This window comes from Vanellus vanellus, assembly GCF_965231255.1.
Source record: "Vanellus vanellus genome assembly, chromosome: 3".
Lineage (NCBI taxonomy): Eukaryota > Metazoa > Chordata > Aves > Charadriiformes > Charadriidae > Vanellus > Vanellus vanellus.
The window spans coordinates 54,375,829-54,391,057 of NC_138907.1; the positions used below are offsets into that span (position 1 = coordinate 54,375,829).

The 15,229-nt window shown below is 39.5% G+C and overlaps 1 protein-coding gene across 1 annotated transcript in view; it reads left to right on the forward strand.

Annotated features, from left to right (window-relative positions):
• LOC309669915 (utrophin-like) overlaps positions 1 to 15,003 on the forward strand; it is a gene marked incomplete at its 3' end in the record, with an annotated part of 108,317 nt that extends 93,314 nt beyond the window's left edge. The window contains exons 14-22 of the mRNA XM_082480712.1: positions 1,901 to 2,008; positions 2,612 to 2,791; positions 4,126 to 4,295; positions 6,594 to 6,717; positions 8,270 to 8,357; positions 10,865 to 11,100; positions 11,371 to 11,551; positions 14,097 to 14,242; positions 14,989 to 15,003. Of these exons, the coding sequence (XP_082336838.1) occupies positions 1,901 to 2,008; positions 2,612 to 2,791; positions 4,126 to 4,295; positions 6,594 to 6,717; positions 8,270 to 8,357; positions 10,865 to 11,100; positions 11,371 to 11,551; positions 14,097 to 14,242; positions 14,989 to 15,003 (1,248 nt within the window). The remainder of the gene's footprint in view (positions 1 to 1,900; positions 2,009 to 2,611; positions 2,792 to 4,125; positions 4,296 to 6,593; positions 6,718 to 8,269; positions 8,358 to 10,864; positions 11,101 to 11,370; positions 11,552 to 14,096; positions 14,243 to 14,988) is intronic.
• Positions 15,004 to 15,229: the final 226 nt, after the last annotated feature.

A 15,229-nucleotide genomic window follows, 5' to 3' on the forward strand; every position in this document is an offset into this window, starting at 1 on the left:
AAAATCCTCACTCTGTATGTCAAGGTATGGACTTCAGGTTCTCTCTGTTTTGATGACCTTATGTGAATGTGTTTCTGTCCTCTTCCACCCCTGTTTGTCTGGGGAAAAGTGACCACTCATTGACTATTACAATACTGGATTTTCTTTGCTTTCAGCTTTTTTAAATTTGTATATAATTCATAATTATGGTGCCCTGTAAAAGTGAAAAAAAATAAAAATTGGTGCTTATTTAATGTAGAATGTCAGATAGCGAGTAATGAGGAAGTAAAAGTTTATTTTAGGTAGTTTGGATCATCCTATGTTTGCATTCGTTGTTCAACTCTGAACAATGCATTAATTACTAACAGGTTTGAATTACAGTTTGATGTCCTCAAGAGTTACCAAGTGCCCTACAAAAATTATGATTTAAAACTAGTTAAAAATTTTAATACAAACACTTTGTTAACACAAAAGTAACTAAAACATTTAGATACTATCATTTTACCCTTTTCACCCAACCAGATGGAGAGATGAGCAACAGTGATGCATCAGCCTTTTTGTGGCTGCCTAGAAAATTTTGGGAAACCACATTGCCAAGTCAACACAGTTCTTGCCACTCAGGAAACAAATTCCTCAGTCAGCGCCAGATATTTCTTAGCACTGTGATAATTATGTTTTGGTTTTCTAGGGAGAGTTATCTTTAACTGCTGATTTAGCAGAAATTAATAGAATACATTGGAGGGTTTTAAAGCTCCTCTTATGCATAAAATATGTTGGCTGGGATGCCAATATGATTTTTCCCTAGAATGTGTGGTGTTATAATTTTGTTTCTCACAGCCTCGTGGCATTTACACCACCGTCGTATCTGCTGTCTGTACACTTTGCATATTGGTTTACATTGGCAATGTAAACTGCCTTAACCCTTTGGCCCAGATGTTGCTGTAGTCAGTTCTGGGACAATGCCAAAAATATACAGCTAGGCTGAGGAGCCTAGTAGCTGGTGTAAAGTGTGTTGTTCAAAGAACAAAAAGGTCTGCCTTGCTGTATCTTTCTTTATTATTATTATTTTTTTATTTTTTGAAACACAGAGGAGTAGCAGTGTGCCAGTGGCTGTGCAACTGAGCTTGGTAGAGAGCCGGGTATTCTCGTCTATGGAGCTGGCTGTGCGGCAGCAGCAATATGTTGCAACATAATGTAAAATTTATAAAAGCCTTCCTGATTCTTGATGCCAGTTATTGCTGGACTTGCCATAGGAGTGCTGTGTGACTGAAGAGAAGTGAGACCCAGGACGGGTCTCCGAGGAAGAAGTAGAAAAACTCAAGATCCCTGAGTTAGTACCATCCAGGGCAGACCACTCCAGCTTTCAGCAGTTAATGAGACAGTATTTGCTGAAGTTATTTTGCAATTGGAAGTAGGTACAGTAAACAGGGAGGTGACTAATTAATATCCGAGTCTTTGAATGACTGCCTGGACTAAAGGAGCTTTGAATTATCAGTGGTGTAGCATCTGTGAGAAATTGTTTGTAAAGGCTGGTTTTGAATCACAGAGGAAGAAGGGTAGAGAATGAAAGAAAGCATACCTACTGTTTTGATATATTTAATTCTAATAAAAATTATGTGTCTTAAATCAGCCTTATGGTGGATATGTGGTTGCTAGAAGTAACTTTGGGAGGGGTGGTGTGTGCTCTGCTCTATTGAGAAATGGTTTTGGTGAAATTGTTTTGCTGGAAAGCATTACTTAGTTGTCTGATCTGATCTTTTCTGTCCCCTTTTATGTACTATTTTTGTTAATGCCAACTGCAATTCCTGCATATAAAGATTGCAGAACTGTGCTTTGAATGCAGTGATCTTAAAGAAGGAACTGTCAATAGCTGTTTGACAAACTTGGTGTTTTCTTGTGCTGTTTTTCTTATGATCTGCAGTGCTTATTGAAAGCTTGGTTAACTGAGAAAGAAGAGGCTTTGAGTAAGGTCCAGACAAGCAACTTCAAAGATCAAACAGACCTGAGCGTGAATGTTCGAAAACTAGCAGTGAGTATCGCTATCCTGCTCTATCCTGTCAAGTCTCATCGACTAAATGAATGGCAAATTACCAGTTTGACTCCAGTAGGAGCTGTAAATGCATGATACTTTGGAAGCCAGGACAGTATTCTCTCCTTGCCAGATTCTTTCACTTGAATTTGAAAAGAGTGTACAACTTACTCCAGGGCCATTCCAGGGTGGTGTGCCAGACTTTGAAACAGCTATCCTGGGGTTTTGACAGCCTTTGGAGTTTATTGCAGGCCAGCAGTCAGCTGTGTTTTCCAAAGTGTGGGTTTGTGGTTTTGGTGTGGTTTTCTTGTTTTCTTTTTTTTTTTTTTTTTTTTTTTTAAATACAATGGTGCAGCTTGTACCCGAACTAATCATTTGTAACTGTTACTCAAGAGATACTGCTGACTACTCTAGGAGCTGCTTCAGGGATGTGTTCTTTTTAAGAGTGTCTGTTAGTGCTTTGTTAAACAAGAGACTGTTTTGAAACCTATGATGCATCTGGCTCAGGTAGTACAGGTTTTTTTGTTCCCCCCCATGGAATTAAAAGCTAAGGGGTGACAGAATACTACAGTGTCACCTTGTAATGTTTTCTTCTAACTTCAGATTTTGAAAGAGGACATGGGTATGAAACGGCAAACGTTAGACCAGCTGAACGAGCTGGGTCAGGATGTGGCTCAAATCCTTGGGAATGGCAGAGCATCCAGTAAAATCGATCAGGATCAAGAAGAGCTAACTCAGAGGTGGGACGGTTTGGTTCAGAAGCTAGAGGATTACTCTAACCAGGTACTTAACAAGGCTTTATTACTTTATTACTTTTCAGCTGTTTATGTGTTTATATGTATGCAAACCTCATTGATACTGTCAGCACAATTGCCCAGGCGAGTTCTTGGCATCAGGCTAGACAGGTAGGTGAGTGCTCTTTCACGTGGGGATGACTTCATCTACTGACAAAGCTGTCTGCGTCTTTTGGTCTTCAAAACCCCAAGTTGTTAACCTGACTGGTACTATTACTCCTTTCTGACACAGATTCATTTTTCTTCATTTTTCTGATGAGTAAAGCAGGCTTGCCATGTATTAACAATCAATGCAAATGCCTTTAAACATTATAAGAGTGCTGGGACTGGATTAAATCTGATACTAAAAGAAAACAAAGACAAAACCCCCAAACCCAGAATAGATAAATAAATGGGAGTCATACAAGCATTTATGGTCTGTGAGTATGATTTCTCATCTGTTGAAAATAGAGTAGTTGTTTGTTTGATATGTAACGATGATTGCCAAGCTGGATTGTTAAATGTTTATTTTAGTATTTTGAGTGCTTGGTAATGTTTTTTATTTAGACAGAACTCCCATTGGCTTCTGTGAGAATTTTGTTTGACAGTTTTATGACTCATATGTCCCTTTTTGTGGTATTAAAATGTTATTATGGTGAAGGCTGTGGCACTGATTCACGATCCATTTAGTGTGTAGTGAATGAGTTATGCAGTCTGAGTAGGGGTCCATTTCAGCCATGTGGCTTTTATTTGTTCTTGTGTTTGAGTCAAAGCGCTGGAGAGTGCCAAATTCTGTCTTCAAACTTTCACTCCCCCTAAATATCAAGCATATACTTAAAACTTCCAGGTTGATTCCCATGGGACTTACTTTATAACCTAGTAAAGCTTATGGAAGGTTTCTATTGACTTGAGTGAGTTTTTAGGTCAAATCCACTGTGTATCAGCTCTTTCTGAGATCTAGGCTTGGTTTTATGGGGTATGAGTATAAAATATAGACTTGTGTTTTAATAAACCCAAAGGACCACGGTTCTTTCTGTGAACCAAGCAATTATGAAAGAAAATAGATACAATGCTTATTTTATTGATTTTAGTTCACTTGGACTAGCATGAAATTCTAGTTGAACTGAGAATTCTGATGTGTGGTTTGCATCTGTAAAATGAGAATAATGATGTTTTTCTCTGGAGGGCATCTGTGATAAAGGTGCTTCATGATGGCTAGGTGTGGTCATTTGTAGGAGCGAATAATGGGCCTTTATGACTGATGAATGAAAGGAACCTAAGCAAAAGCAATTCAGTTTGTGTTAGAAATGGCATTTAACCCTTTTGCTAAATTATTTTGTGTAGGTAACTCAGGCTGTAGGAAGCATAGGAATGTCCCAGATTTCACAGAAGACTGCTGCAGAAACAACACCATTGAAGGAACAGGTAGTGGTTAAACAATCCAGACAAGAGTTGCCCCCACCGCCACCCCCAAAGAAAAGGCAAATCCCAGGGGACAGTGAAGCAAAGAAAAAGTAAGTATATGTCACCGCCATTTTCCCTTACTTATTAAACACTACATAGACTCATGTCTCTTGGTCTTGGCTTTTCATTTTTCTTTTGTGCAAGTGAGGAATACTTAAGTTGCTGTTGTGAGGTTGGGTTTCTGGAATGGGAAGGGAATGTACAGCCTTGTTTTCAGAGCAACAGAAAGCCTGCAGCTTCCATTAATTTCAAAGGGAAACAGGGGTGGTGTTTCTCAAAAAAGCAGGTTTTCGGTCCTTTGTACCTCAGTTCCGTTGCTGAAAGATAGACTTAATTATATTTCTTCTGGAAAAAACATCTTCTTATCTTTGGTTAAAAAGTGTTGTGAAAGTGCCAAATATTTTGATTTATTTATTATTTATTCCTAATCTCCATAAAATATATGGGAGAAACTGCACAAAAAAAGCTTCAGAGACCTATTCCATGTACCTGGTATTTAGTAATTAGAACAATATTACAGCAATGTTTCTTTCCTTTTGCAAGTATATCTGTGGTGGCTTACTGATTTGCACGTATAGAATCATAGAATGGTTTGGGTTGGAAGGGACCTTAAAGACCATCTAGTTCCAACCCTCCTGCCATGGGCAGGGACACCTTCCACAAGATCAGGTTGTTTGAAGCCCCATCCAGTCTGGCCTTGAACACTTCCAGGGATGGGGTATCCACAACTTCCCTGAGCAAACTATTCCAGTGTCTCACCACCCTCACATTAAAGAGTTTCTTCCTAATATCTAATCTAAATCTACCCTCTTTCAATTTAAAACCATTATTCCTTGTCCCGTCACTACAGTCTTTCATAAAGCCCCTCCCCATCTTTCCTGTACTGGAAAGCTGCTATAAGTTCTCCCTGGAGCCTTCTCTTCTCTAGGCTAAATAGTATTTAATAATATGTGTTGCAGTGCCTTTATTAAATCGTATACCTAAAACTAAAATAATTGTTTTGAGATAAATTAAGAAAGTAAATTCTGTATACTCATCACTTTGCTTGCCTGAGAAAATGAGCATTTTTTTGAGGTGTCACTAGTTTAAACCTTTGGGAGGTCATTTGGGGAAAGGATGGAGGACTGCGTCAGGTGCGAGGTGTTGCTGTGCTAGAAGATGCGTTTGCACAGTGAAGAATAGTTGTTCTTTTCATTTTTCTGGATGATGAATGGAAGTTTGAAGGGGTGAGGAACCTTCCCAAACCGTCTTGAGGACCCTGGTCAGATCAAAGCCCTGGTGGGGATGGTGTGTGCATGTGGGTGTCCCAGGGCACTAATGCAGTCAGAAGCCCATCAGTTCCTTCTTTCTCTGGCTCATGAGTTGTAGAAACTATTTTAGACTTTGAAAGCAAAAGTCATTTGATCTGTTATGTTTTTTCCTAGAGTTCAGACTGTATTGAAGACAGTCAGTTAAAATAGGTTAAACTTTCTGATGCTTTTGCCTGATCCCAGTTACTTACATTGAAACCAACAAATGGCCAGTTACTAGAATTTTGTGGGTTTTCCCATGAAAACTTTGAGTGACTAACAGTGACTTCTGCGTTTGTTGGTAGACTTTTATTCTGTGTTAGGATTTACACTGTGTTAAGTAGTAGAATTTTAATATGGCCTGGCTTGCGGTCTGTGTAGTGTGTCTGTCCTCTCAAGTTCTGTACAGTATTGGTTAATTTGGGAGTTGGTGGTTTTTTGTTTGTTTTGATTTTTGGTGGTGGTGGGTTTTAGCTTGGAGGTTTTAGGCATAAGAAAGTTATGTAAATATAGGCATGTCCAAAAAAAAAAAAAGCAAGCTGTAAGCTAATCTCTAGTCAGCTAAGTGTTCAAAAAGGTTTGTCCACCGTCACTGCCATGAGTGCTTAAGCTACTAGCTTTTTCTTTGGACTAAATACTGTTACAGGCTTTTACAAAATCTAGAACTGTAATACTTATTTGTCTTATTCCTGAGGTTGTTTATTACTTTTAAAATACTCAGCATTGTGAGATATCTTTTGTGACATATTTAAAGAAACAGTAATAGTTTGCATGGAAATATGTATAAAAAAAAAGAAAGAAATTGCACCATGCATTCATAATTTGCTCCCAAAGGCTAATACCACGGACATAATTTTTACTGTGTCAGTTTTTTGAAAATCTGTCATTGTCCAACTGCCTGTGAGTAGTAATATGAGAAACATGAATCTTGTGTGCAGCCTTACTGTTTTGGGATTGAGTAATGTGCTGAACTCTATAAGACTTCTGATTTTTAAGACAGAGAGACTGAATAGGGAAAAATGACAAAAAAAAAAAAAATTGTCTGACCTTTTAAACCAGGTTTGATGCTGAAAGTACTGAGCTCTTGAACTGGATTTCAAAATCAAAATCTGCCATTGAGGCCACCGACATCAGAGAGTACAAGAAGATGAGAGAGACTTCAAACATGAAAGAAAAGCTGAAGGTAAAATGGGGAGACAAGGAGTGAATAGTGTATTTTGTCTCTAAGCTGTCAGCTGGAGGTGTGGGCTGATCCACATGCTTTGTGGGGATTAAGTCCTTTAGTTAAACAGTTTCCAAACTGGACATAGGTGGAAATCTCTGACCAGCTGGACACAAATTTTTGCTGTGTTGGGTTGCACAATCCACAGGAAATTTTACAAACATATTACTGATGTCTCCTTTGGAGTTCTGATAGATGTCTTTTCCACTAAGCCGCATATTTTGGCTTCATCTTTCACAGTTGGAGATGGACTTGATTGACACCACTTTTATAATTTTGGCAGACATGGGCCAGTGGGCTGCTCAGAGACCCCTTGAATCATGCTGTGACACTCTGCATGCACTGTACCACCCAGGGTCCAAAGCAGTCCGTTGGTACAATGTTTGGACACAAAGTTTGCTCTATTAATTTGGGAGAAAGCCCAATAGTTACAATTTATGCTCGATATTACTGACCTGTAAGACAGAATACATGATTTTAAAGGATCCTGTGGGAGCCATGAAATAACCATTTTATCTTCTGTCTGTTTTGGGAATGTATTCTTGCCTTTTTTGGTCTTTGAGCATGATTTGTCAATGGAGACTTACTGGAGCTTATAGCAAGACTTGCTAAATTTGATTCTTTTGAAATCAAGGACAATACTTAAAAATACCTATAAGGAGACTCTTCAATGCTGTAGTGCAAAATGGTGCCAGTAGGAACGTTTGGAATGGCAGTACTGTTGGAAATAAAAACCAAAACAACCCTCCCAATAGTTTATTTATAGAACTTTATGAATGTTTGTAGCCCTTTACAAAATAGGCTCCAAGACGATCACCAGGTTCCCATGAACAGCACTGTTTTTAAATGATTGGGCTCTAAGTGGATAGGAGAGTGCTTGTTCTTCCCAACTGTGCCAAATAGATGCACGCTTCTTCTGAATTTACTGTAGCAAGTCTAAGCCAGAGTAATGACCTTGGACATTAGTTTTGAAAATATTTTAATTTGGAGATACTTTGTTGTAATCTCAGAGGATATTGAAGTTGGATTACAGCGGGCTATACTTCTTGCTAGTTGGACTTCTAGGGAACAGGTGGTTGTTCCCTTCTGCTGGATATCTAGGGACAGTAGGGACTGTAGAGGCGAAGGGACTATTTAAAAAAAAAAAAAAAAGCCTCTTTCCACTGACTCATACTAAATAATTACAATTTTTGATCACAAATGACTTGTTCTAGCTGGTGTCCCAATATCTGATTTCACGGAGCAGGATCCTCAACCCCTTTTAATAGTATTTTATTCCTGGTGGTGTTGTACTAGTCTCTTGCTTGCCTGGTACTTGTGAGAGCTAACTGCTTTCACATTTGTTTTCTGAACAAACAAAACTAAAATGCATCTTAGAAGGTGCTGTATCCAAGAAAACTGGAATGTATTTTGGGTAGTACAGGGAAAATACATGTTACTGGTGGGGAAGCAGGGGGGGGAGTCAAGAAAAATTGGTCTCTCTGAAACTATTCTTTTGGGGTTCACTTTGTAGGTGATTGAAAAAGAAAGGGTTGAAAAAAGCCAAAAATTAGATGAACTGAAACGAAGTGGACATATTCTTTTGGATCAAATGGGAAAGGGTAAGCGACTTGAAGGTTTTTCTGTTTTGTGATTTAGTTAGATGAGTTGCTGGGAAATAATACTGACATAGGCTACCTCCAGTTAAGCATTGGAATATATTCCGTCCCTCTCCCTCCATTTTCTTTCCTTCAGAGACACTGGTCATTGTTACTGTTACTAGTTATTGATATGTGGTTTGTTTCTATTAAAGCATGTAGAAAAGCAATATTAATATTATTTGTTTAATGTGTGTGCAACCTTTTAAGGTTATTGTTATTGAAATAGAAATAATTTCTTAAAATGATAGTAACATGCTTTTGGGGGAAGGAGTTGGTTTAATTTTAAATTGTGTGGAGATTTTAAGTATAAAATTTTAAAATATAACTGCCTTAAAGAAGTGGAAATTTTGAAACCAAATTTAGGCTTGATAAACGTATGTATGCTCTTTATTTGTAGTTTTCTCTATTTCTGTAAGAGCTGTCAGTGTGTTTTGATGATACAGTCACAATTTATGGTGCAAAGGCAAGAGAGAAGCCTACGTGCTTCAGAAAATGATTGATTGTCAATTAAAACACTTGTCCTGGGAAACATATAATTAACATCGGTGAAAGTTAAATCTTTAAACCTTGCCAAAATCTTGTTTCATAATATGACAAAACTCCATCACTGAAATGTGCCTTTCTCCATACAAGAGCTGCTCATATCATCCAGAGGCAGTTTTTTAGATCTGCTATGCGCTTGCCTTCTGGTGAAGTCGCTATAAGCGGTAGCACAGGTGAAAGGACGGTATCACTGTCCTGAATACTGACTAGCATCCCTTCTGGAAAATGCTGATTTCTGTTGGATTTCCCAATGGTCACATTTTCTTTTTCCAGCCAGCCCCTTTGCCTGGATGCCCCAATCTGCTAAGCATCTCCAATCCTCCCTTCCTTGCCACCTACTACAGCTGAAGCTTTTTACAGCGGGTGCCATTGCCCTGAAGCTGGTGGCTGGAAGCCACTGATCTGACCTGGAGTTTGGGTTATAAAAATTTGTAGCTGTTCCTTGTCTTCAAACCTGGACAGAGATCCTCCCTCTCTCTCTTATAAGCACCTCCAGCAGTGATAGGTCACGGCTACGAAACCAGTATCTGTTGATCATAACGAGAAATGCATAGTTCAAAAACTGCTTTGTGTTTGCAAAAAATAATATACAGAAGTTTCTTCCTAATTGTTTGCCCCCTTAAAGTTTGGAATGTATAGAAAACAACCAATTGACAACCCCTGGCTCTGTTAGGGTCTGCTATTATGTTTTGTCCAGCTCAGAATGACAGCCCTTCTCTCCAAAACCGGGCCCAGCTACACCATGCACGGCACTGGCATGCGTGTGTATACATCTGTTTCTGTCCTGGGGCATGTACGGGCTGTGCCGTGACGGCAGTGACCGATGGTTGCATGCACGCTTCTCGGAGGTGGCTGGCTGCAGCGGCTGTGCTGCTGTGCTATAGGTGTTCCCAGTGTGTGGCCGGTGCGTGCCGCACAGGGGGGACCTGTGGAGCAGAGCCTTCAAGCGCCCTTGCGGTGAGCTGGCTGGCCGCGCTGACCACAGCACTGGGCTCCACTTACGCTAAAGCGGTGCAGCAAACGGAGCCCTCCATGTGAGTCTCCTCCTTATGCTCCCATCTAAATGACAGAACTGCTAAGTTCAAATGGCCCAAATACGTCTTATATAAAAGAAGGTGGTAGCCTGAAAGAGAATCTGCATCAGAAACTGCCGGTGGCAAGAATGTACTGTCGAATGCACATTGCACTGAAACTTCTTCGTATGTAGCAAAATTGTCAGTTACTTCTGGCACTTGAGGAAATAAAAGAACAATGAATGGGTCGGGGGTCTGTTCACTTCTGCTGCTGCATCCTCAAGTAATGCATTGAGTCGTCAAAAAGACAGTGTGGCAAGTGCTTCATGTAGTCACTGTGAGTGGGAAATAACCTCGTGTTTTGACGTGTTGCTTTTGTAGCTATTCTTATCCCCTAGTTATTAATAACGTCTGCATGCAACGTGACATTGTTAGCCTTTGCTCCCTCTCCCTCCCAGGCCGACAGGTTTTCCGTTTATGTTTTCAATGAATTTATTGCCGCCTTCCAACTTGCTGCTTCCCTCTTTCTTTGTGGAGTCTAGAAGCACCTAAAAAAATAAAGCCTACTGAAACAAAGTTTACTTAAATCTACTTATCAACATTTAGACACAAATCAGGATGGTGAAGAGAGGCATGATAGTTGAGAGTCATCTCATTGTTATAAATTCAAATGTTATCAAAGGGAAAGAAGGGAAGTGGAATACCTCATTTTTCATTTTACTATTAATGTGGAAATAAAAAGCTGAAACACTCTTAGTAATAAGTACAGTTTTATGGATAGTGGACTTGGAATCAAAGCATTTTGCACGTTGATGCAAATGTTCACCTGTGTCTGAAGAGAAGAAAGATTAAATGCCTCTGATTCAAAATCTGTTGAAGTTAATATAACAATAATTTATGTAAACTTTTTAGAGGGACTTTCTACAGTGGATATAAAAACTGTGATGGAGAAGATATTGTCAGAGTGGAAAGATATGGTTCAACAGCTGGAAGAAGTGGCCAGAAAGATAAAGTACCAGGAAGATATGAATGCTTATTTTAAAGAAATGGGTGAGCTTGAGAAGATTGTAATTGAGAAGGATGTCTGGCTTAAAAATGATGCTGCTTCAGCATCTCAGCCCTCAGCAGTCCTGAAAGACTTATGTCAGGTAAGTCTGGCAAAACTTGTTAATTTTGATTGTAAGCTGTTAGGAGTGCCGAATACCCCAGAGGAGCTAAGCCTAGTCAGTAAGGTAACTAAAAATTTCTGAGGCATCCAGAGCACCTGATTTGACCGGAAGATTTTGGTGCCTGTGTCACAGGAGTATTTAACGTTGTTGCCCTAGTAATGTGGAGGAGCTGTGCTACAGTAGCTTACTAAAATCTTTGTTGTTAACAAGGCAAGTGTGAGATTTGGTTTTGATTTTGATAATTCACAGCGGGAGTTAACTCATCTTGTAAGCCTGGGTCCACGGTTGGAACACCTGAAAGCCACCTGCAAGGCACTCACCTCTCAGCCCGTGCCTCCAAACTTCATTCAGGAGAGCTTGAACGGTTTTCTCGATTGCTTCAAGTTGACTCGTCAGAAACTAGAGGAACGTCACCAGCAGCTGAAGAAAGGTAAATATGTATATATTTTGCTTAACGTAAGCCCTCCTGGTACTTGTGTTCTGAATTTTTTTTGTTGTTTTGAGCCAATTGAAAACTCACTGAATTCTGGCAGAGTTCTCCTACTGATTCTGAGAGGCTTTGAGTCAGGCTGGCAAAATCTTTTTATTCACCTGAAAGAATATTCCCATGACCTACTGTGTGCACACTACAAAATATGTTGTTCCATGGTGTTAAAAGTGATTATGCAAGGATGCAACATTCCTGAAACTACATTTAAGGAATTAGCAAAACATATTTAAGGTGGATAATATAGTTTGAAAAGCTGTGTGTTTCTGGAACTTACAGATATAAATAGTAATACTAGAAATGAAAAATGGAAAGTTAAGAGAACCTTGTAAAATCGAAGTGTGCATGTGAAATTCATTCTTTTTCATAGCTTTGTTGAGCACATTAGTCATACATAATTCCTTTTGGAAATTTCATCTTTGCAGTGATTTGGAATCTGGCTTGCTTTTCAGGCACTTTCTGCTTGAGTTTTTGTTACGTTAAAAATTTTATTATGATCACTCAAACCAGTCGTGCTGGCTTCTAAAGGGTTTTAAACGTAGTTCACAAAATATGTAGCTCTGTTAATATTTTACAGCTGAATAGCAAGAGCACAGACCTATGAGGAGATTTTTCCTTAGTTTTCATTGTTTTTCTGAGGAATTTGAGGAAGCATTTTGCTAACAGCTCCAAATGGAAGAGCATTAACACTTTTTATTCTGTGTATAATAAAACTAGGCTAAATTGGTAGACCGTCTATATAATGTGTTGCACAAGGCCTGCATGCTTCGATTATATCTGTGCAGAAAACTGTATGAATAAACAAACGTCTGTCACACTCAAATTACAGGGTATGCTTTCGTTCTTACTGTGAGGAATGATTATTTTATGACTGTTCTGAATTCATGTACTTTTGAATAATTTTATTGGGATTGTGTATTTTGGTAGTTATTACATGATATGACAAAAATATCCCATATTTTTTCATGACACACATCACTTGAGGTGTTATTAGCATATTTGAACCAGTTTTTACTTGGTAAAAATACCTTACGTATTGTAATATGTTAGATTTGTATTTGTGTATTTTTTTGTATGATAATTTCTCTGCAGATTGTCTACTGCTAACAAACAGAGGGAAATGTCAGTTCAGGGTTTCAGTTGTTTATTTACAGCATAGTTTGAATTGCTGTAAGGTAAAAGAACTTCCAGAGCTGTATAACTGGGAGAAAAAACTGATGGTGGCACTTGAGTGTTTGTGAACTTGGCAGGCTTTGACTGACAGAAGTCCAGCTCCTTTCATGTATCTGAGCCTCTGAAATTTCCCTCGTGGAGTGCTAGTCAGTTCCATCTCTCTGGGCATTTTTTATGGGAATTGTGACTTAATTTTTTTTGTCAATGGGAGGCTATCAACTATTTCCTTCTCCTTCAGGATGTGCTGTAGTTTAGTGACAGTGTACCTATTTGCTTTTTACTGAATTCTTTTTTTTCCCCTTTAAATTGATCCCAGCTTTTTGAGAGGAGGAATCTAGTAACTAATTCTCTAGAAACGTTGACTCACTCCTTAGTTATAAATGATGTGACGGTTCTGACAGTAAGCTGTTGAAAAGCTACCTGGTGAGTCAGAACAAGGCTTAGATTAATTTTCACTTGTGGCGGTAATGAAATTGCTTAGAAATCCAAGGCCAGAGAATGTGCATACCACAGTATGGGTCTTACAGCTGAAATCCTGTTCGCTGCAATTTTCTAAATCTGACGTTTTCTTTCTGAAATGCCAGACTGAGATGCTACCTCCTGCCTGGGATTCCACAGAGAGCTGGCTCGAGCAAAATCTGAAATGCAGTCAAAGATTGCAAGCAGATACTCCATCCAAATTTTAATTCTCTTTTCAGTCTTCCCAGATAGTGTCTCTGTTCTGGCAACAGGCTGAAAGCGACTACTTTTATATGTTTTTGTGTGTGTGTGTATATATCTATATAAAAATGAAAAAAAACCCAAACCTGACTACTACACTAATGCATATTTTATGTATGTGTGTTTATATGTAAAAATACTAGCTTATATAGTTACTATATGTAGTGTATAGTTACTATATGTAGAGGTGAGTCTGACTGGCCTGTAGTTCCCTGGGTCTTCCTTATTTCCCTTTTTGAGAATAGGGGTTATGTTTCCCCTTTTCCAGTCGGCAGGAACCTCGCCAGACCGCCACGACTTTTCAAATATGATGGCTAGTGGCTTAGCGAATATTTATTATTATAGGCTATATAATACATATTTATATATCATATATATTTAATATTTTTAAAGGAAAAAACATTGCCATCAGCAGAAGAGTTATTTATGTCTTGGAAGGTCTCAGCAGGCCTCGATGTACAAGGATATCTCACTTGATTTCTTGTTTCTAAATGATTCCGATAACTTTGAGTATGTTCACATCTCTTACAATTTGGGTCTGCTGTCTATCTCCTTACCTTGTATTTTGTTCCATTACTCTTTTTAACAATCCCAGAGACAGAAAGCCAGCCGAGCCAGGACTACGTGGACTCCCTGCGGCGGCTGAAGGACACGCTGAGCGAACTGGAGTGCAAGCAGCCGTCCATCGCCAGCGGACTGAGCGACCCCAGTAAGGTGGAGAAGGCCCTGCAGCAGGCAAAGGTAACTCTTCCCTTCGCACTGAAGCGAGGAAGTTGCTTATTCAGCAGCTGCCATCCTCCGTTCTCCTGCCTTGTTTTCAGTGGAGTACCTAAAACATTACTCAGAGGGGAGTCGATCAGGGATCGGCCGTGCGGCCTCCCTGACCCTGACTCTGCCTCTGCCCTCCCATTGAGGCTGTGGGGTGCAGGCTTGTAGTCCTCTCCTCCAGGCACAGGGTATAGCCTGCCCGGACACGGGGTGCCTGCCTGCTTAATCTGTCTCTGAAGTTCAGCTGGTTAGCAATTCCATCCCGTTTCATCCTGCTCGGCTGTTGTGAGAGAGTAACTGTACTCCTCTGGCCTCCAGATTGCCTTTCAAAGGAAAACAGTGCTTACAAGCCATAAAGGTAATTGATGCACAAATTCTAGAAATGGAACTTTGTTTCCTATTATGAGCCTATAAAATAGGGGAAAATCTATGGATGACAGTTGCTTTGTAATATCAGTTACTGGGGCAGGGCTAGAGTGATGGGAGAGAATCATGCATCTCCAGTACTTTTTTTTTTCTTTGAAAAAACTGTAGACAAATACTTCCCTGCTCCCTCTGCTGTCCTCCACTGCTTTTGTGGAATCATACTTAATTCAGAAACATGATTTTTCCCTGTGTGGTGGCGTAAGAGGGCTGCAGATGACTCTGGAGGAGCTCTTGAACTCCAGTTGCTGGGTGGGGAGAGGCCGTCTTTCTTTATATCCTTCTCTATTCAACAGAGAGTGATCAAATAGGTATTTTTTTAAAAGCCCAGTAAACAGGGGTGTTAGTGCTTTGGTTTTTTGAAGCAGCAGATGAGACGTTCCAAGTTCTTCGGTTTTCTCTTTTAATGTTGCTTCTGTATTGTTTAAAGTTGGCAGAGTTTTTCTGGTCCATACGCTGGCTGAATTGCAATGGCATTGAGTCTTTGGATGGTTATCTTTTCCTACTTCTGCCCAAATCCGTCCTCCCCATTTCCTT